The 15,300-nt window shown below is 37.4% G+C and overlaps 2 protein-coding genes across 4 annotated transcripts in view; one reads left to right on the forward strand and one right to left on the reverse strand.

Annotated features, from left to right (window-relative positions):
- Nucleotides 1-4,781, reverse strand: part of mta3 (metastasis associated 1 family, member 3) — a 38,593-nt gene extending 33,812 nt beyond the window's left edge. The window contains exons 1-4 of one of the 2 annotated variants that reach the window (XM_067368745.1): nucleotides 4,721-4,763; nucleotides 4,550-4,615; nucleotides 2,637-2,704; nucleotides 208-301 (exon numbers count right to left, since the gene is read on the reverse strand). In XM_067368745.1, coding sequence (XP_067224846.1) covers nucleotides 208-301; nucleotides 2,637-2,704; nucleotides 4,550-4,577 — 190 coding nt within the window. In that variant the 5' untranslated portion in view covers nucleotides 4,578-4,615; nucleotides 4,721-4,763. Of the gene's footprint in view, nucleotides 1-207; nucleotides 302-2,636; nucleotides 2,705-4,549 lie in introns of both variants that reach the window. The other variant, XM_067368746.1, reaches the window with a different exon arrangement.
- A 2,152-nt stretch (nucleotides 4,782-6,933) lies between these two features.
- On the forward strand, nucleotides 6,934-12,938 carry kcng3 (potassium voltage-gated channel, subfamily G, member 3). Of its 2 annotated transcripts, XM_067369946.1 has the most exons (3): nucleotides 6,934-7,623; nucleotides 11,334-11,353; nucleotides 12,293-12,938. In XM_067369946.1, exons 1-3 carry the CDS (start codon nucleotides 7,015-7,017, stop codon nucleotides 12,936-12,938), a joined length of 1,275 nt encoding a protein of 424 aa, XP_067226047.1. In that variant the 5' UTR covers nucleotides 6,934-7,014. The 2 variants fall into 2 exon arrangements, with proteins under 2 accessions (XP_067226047.1, XP_067226045.1); XM_067369944.1 differs by lacking the exon at nucleotides 11,334-11,353 and having other exon boundaries at nucleotides 6,934-7,637.
- Nucleotides 12,939-15,300: the final 2,362 nt, after the last annotated feature.

A 15,300-nucleotide genomic window follows, 5' to 3' on the forward strand; every position in this document is an offset into this window, starting at 1 on the left:
ACGGGCATCTGTTCTTGGTACTCCAGTGATTACAGCTCCCCTGCTGACTTACACACACACCAGAACACAGACGTATATACAAGAGCAATTTCAAATGACTTCTCATTATCATGCTAATGACCACTCATGCATGCCACGTCACAGACCACCCTTGGTTTCCTTGACGATACATTCACATTGCCCTGGAAAACACTCGTGTTCACTCACTTGCATGTTTGTCAGCCAGCTGGATGAGGCTCTGTGAGATATCCCTTCTCCTGTAGAAACAGACCACCTTTGCCTCCACATTGCCGCTTGCTGTCTGAAAGGAGCGACAAACAGGGTCACCTTGAGGAAACTTCATGCAGTATCTGGGGACACTGAACCTAACATCTCTGTTACTCAGCACAGAAAAACCTTGAACCTGAGGTTGCAGTCTATTATGTTTAATCAGCAGTGTAGTGTTAAATTTATCAACACCTGCTTTGTCTGCACTCCTCTGTGGAGTAATCAAAAAAATGACAAGCAGCCCAGTTTTAAAAAAGCCATGTGACAATATACACCTGAGAAACAAGATTTAATTTGGTCCCATGATTTAATTCGGTCCCAATTGCTTTTGACAATTCTTTCATTTCTTATCTAAAAACATTTTCCCAAAAGGTTTAGTCTATAGTAGGGCTGGGTAAAAAAATATATAAATTTCTCAATTTTAATCGATTCTCATTTTTACGAACCAATATCGATTCTTAAATCCCAAGAATTGATTGGTCTATCCTGTTTTCAGTTGCTAGCTCGCCTCCCATCCAATAAATCGCAATAATCTTTGTGCTTTGTTACTTCTGATATGAAACAAAGTCTAAGATTTCAAATGATGTCCATTTTATTATGAAATTCAAAAAATAAATAGCGTTTTGGTGCGGTTTAATGTGGCGTGACAGATCTCTGTAGCGCAGCTCAGTTCAAGAGAAGCGGCAGCACAACACACACGTGAAACAATCATCTCCTATGCTTTATTACCAGTTACAGCGCGAAATAAACATGAACATCTGAAGGTATGTTAAAAGATACAGTACAACTTACCAAAATCCATATCATGTCACGTGTAATCGCTCAATCAGTGTTTCAACCACGGAAAGAATTCAATTAAACAGCTTGTAAACAATGTCACGTTGCATCACATTTACCTCAGAAAAAACATTGACCATAAACTCGTTAGTCTGGTAGAAAATGTAACTCTAGAGAGTAGCGTTCTGATAAATATATGCACCATATTACATATTCATTATAATTTTTAATGTTCTTCAATATTTAATGCATGTTTGAATACATCATGTTATGACAGCCATAATTTAAATGTTTATATTTTAAAAAACGAATTGGAGTAAAAATATAATTATGTAGGCCTAATTCTAAAGTTAGTTTTATAACTTAATTTAATATATAAAAATTTTCCATGTACTGTATCTGATATATATCCAAAATAATCGATTGAATATTGAATTGAATCGAAATTGGAATCGAATCAAAAACTTGTGAATAGCAATCGAATCGAATTGTGAAAATTATGTCAATACCCAACCCTACTCTGTACTCATGTTTAGCCACTTGTTAGTAACCACCTTTTTCAAGACATGCAACAGTTAAAAAAAAATCACGAGTTGGGTAATACTGATGTATTTTATGTCATCGAATAAAACGTTTTGTTCACCTCACACCTTATTTCAGTCATTTAACCAAAATCATATTCAAAAAACCCATTGACTTTGGGAAGTGTTAAAATGCTAACTCGTTTCTGCATTTTGGCCTACAAAGTGATGTCATGCCTGCACCAGTCTATAATCTTTCCCATTAAAAAGGCCCAAAGTTACTTCATTCTTTACATTTACATTACTCTTTAAGCATGTAATCAATAATATCCCTCAAAGCTTGCTTTCTACTAATGTATATGACCATCAATACCTAGAAGAGTTTGCGGGAGAAATATAATGCTAAAACAAATAATCACCCTGTGGCCATTGAGATGCACTTGGTCTGAGTGCATCTCAATGGCCACAGGGTGATTATTTGTTTGGACGCTTGACAGACCTTGTGGCAAAGGCCAGAGCAGAATAACAACCTGCAAGTGAAAAGAATTTGCCTGACAACTGAATCCTCTAATTTGACAAATATGTCAAAAGATGTGTCACGTCACCAGTAGATGTGATGACTAACCAATGACAATACTGTGCAGTGGAGCTTGTCAACGATGAAAGCAGAGTGACATAATGAGAAGTTTTTGCATTGTGCATTATGGGTTATGTGAAATCAGGGCTTCTTATAAAATCCCTCAGCATTTAATATTTAAAGAGCTGAATCATTTTTGATAATAATACAGATATCATACATAAAAATAATAAAAAAAAGATGATAGCTTCACTGCAAATCCTACTTCACTAAAGGAACCCACGGAAGCAGTCTGCTGCTGTCCGTATATCACACAGATACAGTTTCACAGAAAATAAGTGTTGGAGACGCACAGAAATGCAAGTAATTTGGCTCTGGGCGAGGTGGCTGAGCTCGTTGTATCGAAGTCGTGACAATGTTGCGCCGACACCCTACCAATACACCCAGCGTCCACCAACCCAAACTTTTCCCTCCCAGCCCTGAGGCCAATGTACCTTATTCAGTTCCTCGATTCGCCTGATCAGATAGGGGTTACTTGAAGAATTCTCAAAGAAGACATAATCTGTAGAAGAAGATAAAAAGTACTGGATTATTATTTATGAAAACCACACATCAAGGCTTGGATGACATTTAAAAGACTCACATTACAAAAAAAAAACATTGCATATAAATCTCCTATTTAAAATGTCACATTACATATAAATTCCAAATAAGCTCCATACACTAAATAAATCAAGAGTTCCATTGCAAAGGCCTCTAAGTGCCATCTGACATTTTCATCTAAAATGATAATTTTTATCAGGCTCCTATGTTTATGTTCAGTTATTTCACTTTAATGGCAATGAAAAGGACTTATTGATTGTCACTGAAGGGAAATTACTGAACCTAAACATAGGAACCTTATAAAAATGCTAATTTTAGAAGAAAATTTCAGATGGCACACATTTTGCCAAGTAAAGCAGGCTAGAATTAAAGAACCTTTAGAAAACATACAGTTCAAAACAATATAGTGGGGCCAGATTTAGCTGGTTATCTTAGTTATCCATTTATTTACTGTGGGGGAAAATTATTTCTGCTATGACCAGCCATTTAAGATAAGAAAATCCTCACCAAAAAGGTGTCAAGTGGTCTTATTTTTGGGTGAACGGTCCCTTCCTCACAGACTGGTATAATGAATAAAGTATTCATAAAGTACATGGTATTAAAGTATTATCTCAAATACTTACTTTTAGATAATGAAAGAAATTCCTATAAATAGCTCATTTTATAATGCACTACTTGCATTGCAATGAGGCGATAATTAAAATATTCTACTGTACAACATACAGAAAACTCTTATCAAATGGGATTTGAGATCTGACAAAACACTAAGTCTTTAGACTTGACCTTGACTGAGTCTTAAAATGAACTGTTTAGGTGTGATTTATACATAGAAAGCAATATCAGTTAAGAATATGTATTTGTATGCTCGTAAACAAACACTTCTTTCAAGCAAACAACCCAATTCTGTTGATGGCCATACGAGTCACATTCCGATACATGTATCTTCGGCATAACCGAGCACACAAGAAACGAGTCGCATTAAACGAGTGCAATGTAATAATTTATCACACAGACTGTACATTCAATCGTCAGTGAATTCATTGAAAGTATGCTCAAGCTGCAAAATCTCTTATAATGTTACTGAATTAACAGCGCCATGAAACAATTGTCAAATTCCGCGGCACTGACTATCATGTAGCCGGCTAATTGCACAAACAAACGACGCGGCGGTTTTACATTAAAGACATGTTTATGACCAGACGCAGGACAACAAATACACCTGAAAATAGTGCACATTGATAATGTTTCAGTGAATAAGTGGGCAGAAGCTCAGTATGGTTTCTATTGGAAAGCCGAGGGAGGGTTTGTTGTTAAATGCTAACTCGCTTTGCTACCTTGCATGCCGAGTGAGGACCCGTAACTAATGGATACGTGCCAAAAAATTAGACAAATGATCACAAAGAAAAACATCGGTGTCAAAAATCGGCATGGCCAGGTCGCAAGCATATCTGGCTTTTCTCCTATGTGGTCAAAGGCAAGAGAAACCTGCTAGATATAAGTGTTCCCGTGTGCTTTACGTATAGTAGTGATTATTTGTTTATGATGTGGCTAGCTAGCAACATAGCCTGCTTGCTAAAATGCTAGTGCGGCTATGATAGTTTAAGAGGCCTGACCCACATCAGAACCCAAAATATTCTCATCCACGTTATCGCTTTCTTTTGCAAGGACACTGCACGTGTTAAGAGTTTAAAAGTGAGCGGCCGGTTGCGGGAATTCTGCTGAAATGAACCCCTGCCTGCCAGACTGGTCTTGCGGCGGTGCCTGTGTTTTGACTTGCGTTAATTCAGAATATAGACGGACATACCTCCGACCCGGTACATGTTGGCCGCCATTTCTGCCCTCCCGGAGTGTTAAAAAACCAAACCATAAACTAAAATAAAAACAAAATAAATATGTGAATCAAAAAGACATCTACGTCCTGTGACCTGTTAAAAAGCAAACTGGCTTTAAGATGATATAAATACGGGGGATGGACCTCTGTAAGAATAGGAGATTTTTTGCAGCCCCCCTCCCGAGATTCACAGTACAATACAGTAACTCACGCGCTAGAAAAGGCTCGAGCGCAGCAGCTTCCTGATGATGTGAGAGGAGGAGAGAAAAGAGGAGGGAGGGAAGGAGGAGGGTGAATGAAGTCTACAGCCTGAACCTTCAGCTTGACACTCATTACTATTTTTTGTGCAGAGGATAAAAATCAAACTTGGCAACGTTCGTTTCTTTTTTTTTTTAAAGAAATATTTGAAATAATAAACATAATAATGTTTGCCGATGTAAGGCTTACCATGTCAAATAGCTTTAACTATTGAAGCATGAAGACTACTAATGGTAACAATTTAAAATAAGGTCTCAATTTTAAAGGGTTAACGTTAGTTCACCCAAAAATGAAATTTCTGTCATTAATTACTCACCCGCCTCATGCCTTTCTTCAGAACACAAATTAAGCTTCGAAGCTTTACGAATCATTTGTTTCGAATCAGAGATTCGGAGCGCCAAAATCCCATGATTTCAGTGAACGAGGTTTTGTTACGTCATAAATGTTTTGAAACTTCAACAGTTCACGTGACTTTGGCAGTTGACACACGCTCCGAACCACTGATTCGAAACAAATGATTCGTAAAGCTTCGAAGCTTCATGAAGCAGTGTTTTGAAATCGCCCATCACTAGATATTGTATTGAATAAAGTCGCTATTTTGTTATTTTTGGTGCACAAAAAGTATTCTTGTCGCTTTATAATATTAAGGTTGAAACACTGTTTTAAATATGTTGCACTGAAAAGGGTTTTTTTTTGTTGCCGGCTATGCAGGCCTCACTGAGCCATCAGATTTTATCAAAAATATCTTAATTTGTGTTCCGAAGATGAACGAAGGTCTTACGGGTGTGAAATGACATGAGGGTGTGTAATTACTGAGATAATTTTAATTTCTGGGTGAACTAAACCTTTATGCATATGAACTAACGCAATATATTTTACAGCATTTTTTAACCTTATTAATAAAAATGTTCACGTTCATATTAGTTCACAGTGCATGAACTAATGTTAACAGGCATGTGACCTTAAAGTAATAAATGTTGTAGAAGTATTGTTCGTTGTCGTTAACTAATATAGTAAACTAATGTTAAAAAAATAAGATGCTAATAAATAAATAAATAAGATTACCTACTATTTTTTTAAACTGACCAGTGCACGAGTGAGCTGTTCGAATCATTCAGACTGAATCGCGAATCAATTCAGACCGGAATGATTCATTGAAAAGTGATTAATTCGCGAATCGTCAGCCAATTCTGATTCAAAGCACCCCGACAAAAACACAGGAAAAATCAATAAAAAGCAATAAAAAAGTTTTGCTTCTTAAACATTAGAAGCTACATCGCTTCTATGAAATTAACTAATCCCTTTTGCACAACTATGAAAAAAATACTAGGCCTAGTAATTTATAGTAACTATAGTGTTTTTGAACCATACTATAAGCTGCTTGAATTATTTGTTGTGGTAATTCTATAGGCCTAGTTGCTGTCGTAATACTATAGTAATATAAACAAATTACTTTACCCAATAATAGGCTATATTAAGTTTTCTACAACTATAGGATTAGCTATACTACAGTATACTGTACTACTAAAGTATACTACAATAGTTTTTCAGTTCACTATACTATACTGTATACCATTACAATTTACTATAGTATGGTTCAAAAACACTATTGCATTTGCTATAAATTACTATAGTATTTTTTCATGTATGTCTACTTTTAGTTTTAGGGTGTGGCAGGACAACCAACAGGGAAAAACGCCCATTGATTTTTAATATTGAACATTTAATTCAGTTCCCCAGCATGACATGCCCCCTCGGGTCTACTCCACTGCTATCAACAGTGTAGCAAAGCAAGTTCACTTGTAAATCCCAGACATGCGTGGTGAAAAAAAAAACTGGTTTTGCCTTTGGGAACGCCCGTTCCTCGGGAGCCCATGATCGAGTGCAATAGGCTTGTCGATCTGTGACATCACTGTATGAAGCTGCCCACTGAAGGCTGGAGTTTAGATGATGCACAAAGAAAGAAGTCACTTTTCCACGGTTCTCCTAAATGACACGCGCTCAATCTGGAGAAATCCCTTTATAATCTGTCATACTGTGTTGGACTCGCGAGTTTGGAGCTGTTTGTTTTTCTCGTGCTTACAGAAATGTACTGGATGTTAACTATGACCATCATTAAGCCATATTGTACGTCGTTTCTCTCTTTTCCCCTCGAATCGGTGATGTCAATTTGATCCAAAATGAAGTTTGGGAAGAATATATGCATCTTAAACGTTGGTGGCACCAAGTATGCTTTCACAAGAGAAGTTATAAAGGATTTTCCCCTCCGAAGAGTGAGCAGACTCCACAGCTGCTCCTCTGAAAAGGAGGTCTTGGAGGTATGTGATGATTATGACCGAGAGAGGAACGAGTTTTTCTTCGACAGGCACTCTGAGGCGTTTGTCTTTATTATGCTTTATGTCCGATCTGGAAAGCTCAGGTTTGTCCCGCAGATGTGCGAGCTTTCCTTTTACAACGAGATGATCTACTGGGGTTTGGAGAGCTCGCATTTGGAGTTCTGTTGCCAGCGACGACTGGAGGATAGGATGTCCGACACGTACACGTACTTTTCTGAGGAGGATATCAAGGCAGAGGTGGAGTCCAGAGGTGAGGAGGATCAGGTCACCAGGTTAACCCCGGAGACAGGGAACGCGCGGTGGCTGGAGAGGATGCGGAGGACTTTTGAGGAGCCAGCTTCCTCTATCGCTGCGCAGATCCTGGCATCAGTGTCAGTGGTTTTTGTCATTATGTCTATGGTCATCCTCTGTGCGAGCACTCTGCCGGACTGGGACACAGCGAAAAATAATACAGTGGAAGAACACAGGTATATGCATGAATTCAACTTCTTTGGTCTGTGCTATACGTACAATTTATGCATCTCTCACAGGACAGCTCAGCTTTATGAGCATGCCCACCTTCTGTATATAATAGAAGGAATCGTGCTCTTCTGCACACATATCAGAGGTAATATTTTGTGACGGTAGGTTTGTCCCTCTGAACTTACTTAATTCTGTCTGTATGATTCTTTCCGTGGTTTGTATCCAATGGCTTTGCGAGCTGCATTCAGACCATCTCTTCCCTATTAAAAATGAAAGCAACACTGAAATAAAAGTAAAACTGAAATTTAAATGAGTGCATTGACACCGCATTGACACATTTTCTCGGTTTACAGAAATTTAGGATGAATTTGGACTGTCAAATCACTTAAATGACTGTCAGATCATTTAAACGATTAAGTAGGACACTGTAATAATATAATAATTTATATGCAATAATAATATTAAACTGCAATCCAGTTTTCTAAATAGTTTTATATTTAAATTATTCTTATATAATATATTTTGTTTATTATTTGCCTTTTAAAATGCATTACAGTAAAACCAATACAAAAACAACATTTTAGCAATATCCGTATGGTGATAATGCAAGCTGAAGGCTTCAAAGTATTACGATGGTGAATTTTGTTTTCTAACTGACGTACTTCGATTGGCCAGGAGACGTCGCCAAAAATAACTGACGTCAACGTGAGCTCTGCAGGGGAGACCGGGGAGTGTTGTAACACATTTCGTTTCAGCGTCTGTAACTAAGAGGTTTTTGAGCTATGCGTCTCAAACTTCGATATAATATCCTCATATTTGTCTGCTACAAATTAAATGTAGCCTATAGCCTACAATAATATTACCCAACTGTGCAAATTAATGGCAAGTAGGCTACATTACAAACGATCTCACTACAGGAGTGAGTTGTAACACCAGTTGAAAACATGGAGATTTTATATTTGTCCATGTATTAAATTATGTTAATCATATTTATTTGTTCAAAATAGCTAGTTACTATGCAGAAACAACTCTAATAGACAGCGTGTCTGTGAATCATTCACTCAACACCCTTATGAAAATTAGCCATTGTTTTATTAGTGTAACCATGTTTATTTTTTTATTTTTTATGATTGATTACCGTTTGTGTAAGCATGGTTTTAACTACAAATACCATGGTTAAACTATGGTTAGCGTAGCAAAACCATGGTTAATTTGTTCTAACCATGGTTAACTACAACTTTTAACCTTTATATATATATATATATATATATATATATATATATATATATATATATATATATAGTAAAATCATGGTTAATTTTCATAAGGGATTAACAGTCCCATTTTGTGTAATCTTTGTAGTGTTAAACAACAGTCAAATTAAACAACAGAACCTAAACATTTTGACATTTAGCATCCACTAACGTGATCACAAATCAATTCATTTTATTTTTACAAAGAAAGAGATATAAAATGTGTACTGTTACCTGAGGACGGTGGTGATTTTACCCCTTACATTAATTTGTTAAACTAATGGTGTTACAACACACTTCGTATTCCGACACTCCCTCCTTACATTTAGACAGGCTATAAAAATTATTAAAATTAAATCTCTATATTCTGTTGTGCACACATTTCGTCATCAACCAATGTGAACATGACATCTTCCTGGTGCTCTCCATCAGAGAATAAAAATTTCAGTCATGTTTTCGTATTGTCATTTTGGGTATTCCCTTGTCCCCGTCTGTCTCTCTCTGTCTGAAAGCATTTGTGAGTAGGGCTTAAGGTTTTTTCTTTATGTATCCAGTGCAGTTTTGATTCCATTTCCCACAGTGGCCACTGTTTGTCTCAGGGTTCAGGTATGTTCTCATATATGTGTGTGACGAGCTGGTAAGAGGTGGAAAGAAACCCAGTGAGGTTTTTCATGCATGCTGTCTTAAAGTATTTCCAAAAAAATGCCACAGATATGTTTTTGTGGATATCATTCCCATGCTTTGTATTCATCTTTAAATGTCCGTTCATTCATTGCCTGTAAAGATCCAAATGTATAGTTTTATGCTCATCATGCCTTCTGAGGAACGATTAGCATATATATGCACTTGCTGTTAACCCAGTATTCTAGAATATGTGGGAACATATACATATATTATCTTCTTCACTTATTTCACAGTATTATTGGCCCTGTTTACATGCATTTATGCCGAAACAGCTGTCCTCACTGTAATTCTAGCTCTTTATAAATTTGCTTTAAACAGTACAGTAAAACTATTCAAAATGAAAGAGCAAATTCAGGGGCAAATTCTTTTTATGCAGCCTTTCACAAATCGATTTCTTTGTTCAAATATTAAATGAAGATTAAGTTGAATGTGCACTCAAATATAAAAAAAATAATTGTCGGAAGTTCAAGGACTACTGAGCAAGCATAACTTCCTCCCTTTCAGCTTCCATAGACACTGACACTCCACTGTCAACAACACACTGGAGCTGTTTACACGATCTGAATGAGAGGACATTTTCCATATAAAATACACTGACCGCATGGCTGCATGGAATCTGATCTCAACACTTTGCATGACTTGTTTATTTACAATAACAAAGCTTAAACTTATTTGAAGGCTACCTAGCAACATTTTAGTGGTTATTATTTCATATTCATTGACAATATTCTAGAGAGTGTTTGGTAGAGGAATATTACACGTTTGATGCAAGTTAATCTGAACTGACAGCATTTGTGGCGTAAGGTTTATACCACATTTTTATAATCGTCCCTTGTGTTCTCCAAGACACTTACCATGGAAGTGAATGGGCCCAAATTCAAAGGCAGAATTGTGAAGCGTGTAATTGTATAAAAGCACTTACATCTTCTTCTAAACTTGTGTATTATTTGAGCTGTGAAGTTGTCATTTTTACAGTCTTTTTAGGGTTTTAAGGTTTATTTTGTTGCATGGTCATGCTGAGAAAGTTGTAAAATTGGATAGAACTTCACACAGATAAGGTTAGTTTTTTACTAAATGACTAATAATTTTTACAAATTCATGTTAAAATGCATATTGCTTGTTTTGTGGCTATACCATTGAAACAGTGAGTGTTTTAATGTTAACACATTGGCCCCATTCACTTCTATTATAAGTGCCACACTGTTACCTATAGATTTTTGCATTTTTAAATAATAATAATTATATAGCACCTTTTAAAGATATCTTTTCAAGGCACTTGAAACTCAGAAAACAAAAATAAGCACACTCTTAGAGGAAGAAGAGGTTCTATATAGAACCTTAAAGGGTTCTGTGAGGCTTTTCATGTATAGAACCTTTTATGGGATTCCAAAAGGATTTAGTTATGGATATATTTGATATAATTCTTTCATTTAGATTTAATTAATTTTTAATTTTAATTAAATTTATGAATGAAGCAGCTCGTAAACATACTTTATCACTAGAAAAACTAAAATAACCCTTATTGGCATAAAGCGTTCTTTAAAGGTGCCCTAGATTCAAAATTTGAATAACAAGAGTTCAGTACATGGAAAAGATATACACTGAGTTTCAAACTCCATTGCTTTCTCTTTCTTATGTAAATCTCATTTGTTTAAAAGACTTCCGGAAAACACGCGGATCTCAACATAACACAGACTGTTATGTAACAGTCGGGGTGTACACCCCAATATTTGCATATGCCAGCCCAATGAGCCCATGATCGAGGCATTAGACAAGGGCAGCCAGTATTAATGTCTGGATGTGCACAGCTGAATTGTCAGACTAGGTATGCAAGAACAACAGCGAAAATGGCAGATGGAGTGATAATAACTGACATGATCCATGATAGCATGATATTTTTAGTGGTATTTGTAAATTGTCTTTCTAAATGTTTCGTTAGCATGTTGCTAATGTACTGTTAAATGAGGTTAAAGTTACCATCGTTTCTTACTGAATTCACAGAGACAAGAGCCGTCGCTATTTTCATTTTTAAACACTTGCAGACTGTATAATTCATAAACAACTTCATTCTTTATAAATCTCTCCAACAGTGTAGCATTAGCCACGAAGAACAGCCTCAAACTCATAGAGAATCAAATATAAACATCAAAATAAATACTTTACTCACATAATTCGAAGCATGCATACAGCATGCATGAGGAACATCTTGTAAAGATCCTATTGAGGGTTATATTAGCTGTGTGAACTTCGCAAATGTGCTGTAATATAATCGAGAGCTTGTGTGGCAGGGAACACGCAAATTAAAGGGGCGGCGCGCTGAAAAAATCATTGCATAGTTAATGATGCCCCAAAATAGGCAGTTAAAAAAATGAATTTAAAAAAATCTATGGGGTATTTTGAGCTGAAACTTCACAGACACATTCAGGGGACACCTTAGACTTATATTACATCTTGTGAAAAAGCATTCTTGGGCACCTTTAAAATTGAGTCAAGAAGCCTAAGGTTCAATACAGAACCTCACTGAACCTTGTTTTCTTAGAATGAAGAGAGAAGGAGCAAGTCGAATCACCATTTTGCCACAAATGTTGTCAGTTGAGCTTAACTTGTATACTGAACCCAGAAATGAAAAATTGTGATCATATCCCTGTCATACCCTCTAACTTTCTCTTGTGTTTTTCTTTCCACATCTCTTTCTCTCTCCCTCTCCTCCCCATATCACACAGGATCATCGAGGCAGTTTGCATCGGCTGGTTCACTGCCGAATGCATAGTGCGCTTCATTGTCTCACGGGACAAATGTGAGTTTGTGCGCCGCCCCCTTAATATTATTGACCTGCTGGCGATCACTCCTTACTATGTGTCTGTCGCTATGACAGCGCTGACAGGAGAAAACCCTCAGCTACAGCGAGCAGGAGTCACCCTGCGCGTATTGCGAATGATGCGCATCTTTTGGCTAATCAAGCTGGCGCGTCACTTCCTCGGGCTGCAGACGCTCGGGCTGACTCTGCGCAGGTGCTACCGCGAGATGGTCATGCTGCTGGTCTTTGTCTGCGTCGCCATGGCGATATTCAGTGCCCTGGCACAGCTGTTGGAGCACGGCCTTGACCTGGAGACTAGCAATGAGGACTACGCCAGCATCCCGGCAGCCTGCTGGTGGGTTATTATCTCCATGACGACCGTCGGCTATGGAGACATGTATCCCATCACCATTCCGGGACGCGTGCTGGGTGGTGTGTGCGTTGTGAGTGGCATTGTGCTGCTGGCTCTGCCCATTACCTTTATCTACCACAGCTTCGTGCAGTGCTACCACGAACTCAAATTCCGCTCAGCACGCTGCGTGCGAAGTCTCTCCTCTGAGTTTCTCAACTGACTGTAGCACAGCTCGTCCTGAGATCCTCCGAACCTGCTGGTCTTCAGCTTAGCAACATCACCTGCTCTTCTGTGCCTTTATTTTGTACCAAGATCTAAAATTTAGCAAAGGGACAAGCTAATCTGTTGGGGAAAAAGCAGCGTTTAGACTCTCTATTATATCCAAATAATAACACAAGTACCTCTGTACTCAAGGACACATTCTGGAATTCATCGATGTTGACAATACAGGCATCTGGAACAACTTCTGGCCATCCTGGGACTAACAGAACAGGACAAAAGAGACAAATCCCCAGCTCAAAGCTGGAAAGTGCACAATAAAGCATTACGATCCAAAGGAAATACATTAGCCAATGTTTGTGTTGTAACCCCCTTCCTGTGTGAACGAACAAAACCGATCCAACAGCATTTTTCCGTGTATGAAATGGACAACTGTGGCATTTGACGACTACAGATGGCCAGGCTGCCTGGAACGGGCATCTGGCGGGACCTTGTGTCCTGACAGTGCTCCAGCCTAGAAGGAGCTTACACAAATTCTCATGTTTCCATGGAGAGGTCCCTCCGACTTGCTAAATCATTAATTCAGCCCCCAATAAAGTGGCAAAGCAAGGGAAACTAAAGTAAAAGGTTTTAGAGTGGCGATATAGAGGATGATAAGGAAGCAAATGCTGTGATTGCTTTGACATTAAAGACACTGTCAAATGTGCAGTTTCAAATAAAGTTAAAGGTCTTACTCATAGAATGCTAGTTAACATTACTAAGCCACAAAAAAACAAACATCAGCTGTTCATCCAGACAGCGACAAGTCTGCAACCTGTCCATACACGACTGTGTGAATCAAGAGGCGTTAACTAAATTGATTAGCAAACACCTCACCCACACGCTCACCAGTAGGAGGGCTGTCACTCGCTTCCTTCTTCCTCTTTGAATACAAGCACAAAATCAAACCTCTTTTCCCCATTCAAGGGACTTTCTGAGTTTGTGTCTCCTGGAATACAAAGATGGGTTTTGGGTTGTATTTAATGAGATATGCTGCATATGATATGATTTATTGAGTGGAATACAGTACAGAAGTATTTCATTATATAAAAGCATCTATTGACTAAAGGTTATATAACCTACAGATATTTTCTTAGCTGAATTGATGATAATGTCAAAATCAAGATAGAGTGCATTGTTTAATTCAGGCTATCCTCTAATGACATAATTTGTCTTTAGCTTAAATTGTCATGTCAGTGTTAGGAACTTATTTGAATAATTGCAGAAACATTGCTTGGTTGATGTCACACCACACAATGTTTATTTTTGCATCTGTATGGAGACATATGCCTTCATAGCTGTATCATTTTGTAGCTGTATTTGTGGCTATTTAAAAGGGTCATAATGATGCAAATGAAATCTTATGTAGCTCTATTCTGTAACCTTAATGTATTCTAATTGGTTAAGACAAGGTTAATTATGTGTATATATCTTTAAGAAAATAAAGAAATGTTTATTGATTTATGCCTGGTTATTTGCACTAATTATAATACAGAAAGGAATGTGGCACATATATGTTTTAAAATAGGGATGACTGGGTTAGGTGTCAGTTTTTACTCCAGTGAATATTTTTCAGGGTGGCATTATTTTTGAAAGTCATGTTTTGATGACTTTGTCATGAAAGATGTCTAGTTTGAGTTTTATATATTGTTTTGCTTGTTCCTGCCTCCGGTTAGTCTCCTTGGTTACTCAGTAGTTATGTCAGTTGTGTCTCATTTTGTTGATTAGTTTAATCTGTATATATACCGTGTTTTGTTCAGTTCTTGATCCGTTCTCGTCTTATTTTGTTTGGTTGTTTTGTTCCCGTGGGTCTATAGTGATTTCTGAGTATTTTGTTTTGTTTACTAAAGAGAAGACCGCTGCAGTGCAATTAAATCCTGCGCTTTTATTTCATCCTGCTGCAACCAGACGTGACAATACCTTAAAGTTCTGGCTGTAAAAGGCATTCACACATTTTATTGCCCAAGACAGGAGAAAAGATGGAGTGCACTGAACACATGTTGACCTTTCGTGACAATAGCTGCTATCACATTATATGGAGTTATACAATGGGAATCTGCCATTGAACTGTCTCTCTTCTGGATAAGCATATTTTATCTCAGGTCAAGAATATTTAAGGACATGTTATCATTTGTTTGATATTGCTAATTAAAAATTCTGCTGGTCAAAACAACAAATTGATTGATTTTTGCCTATGCAAACCAGAACATACCATAATAAATATTCACTGAAGTAAAGAGTGTGGAAACTAGCAGGGTTCTCTCCTATCAGTGTTTTTTATAACAAGATGGGATTAATAAACAACATTACTTAGGGGCAAAATG

Source organism: Chanodichthys erythropterus, chromosome 19 (genome assembly GCF_024489055.1).
Source record: "Chanodichthys erythropterus isolate Z2021 chromosome 19, ASM2448905v1, whole genome shotgun sequence".
NCBI lineage: Eukaryota > Metazoa > Chordata > Actinopteri > Cypriniformes > Xenocyprididae > Chanodichthys > Chanodichthys erythropterus.

Bases quoted from the DNA above. Each gene is read 5' to 3' on its own strand.
- kcng3 (XM_067369946.1), top strand. From the start codon at position 7,015: ATGAAGTTTGGGAAGAATATATGCATCTTAAACGTTGGTGGCACCAAG. The intron at 7,624-11,333 runs GTGGAAGAACAC...CCCATGATCGAG, and splicing joins ACACAGCGAAAAATAATACA to GCATTAGACAAGGGCAGCCA. The intron at 11,354-12,292 runs GTATTAATGTCT...CATATCACACAG, and splicing joins GCATTAGACAAGGGCAGCCA to GATCATCGAGGCAGTTTGCA.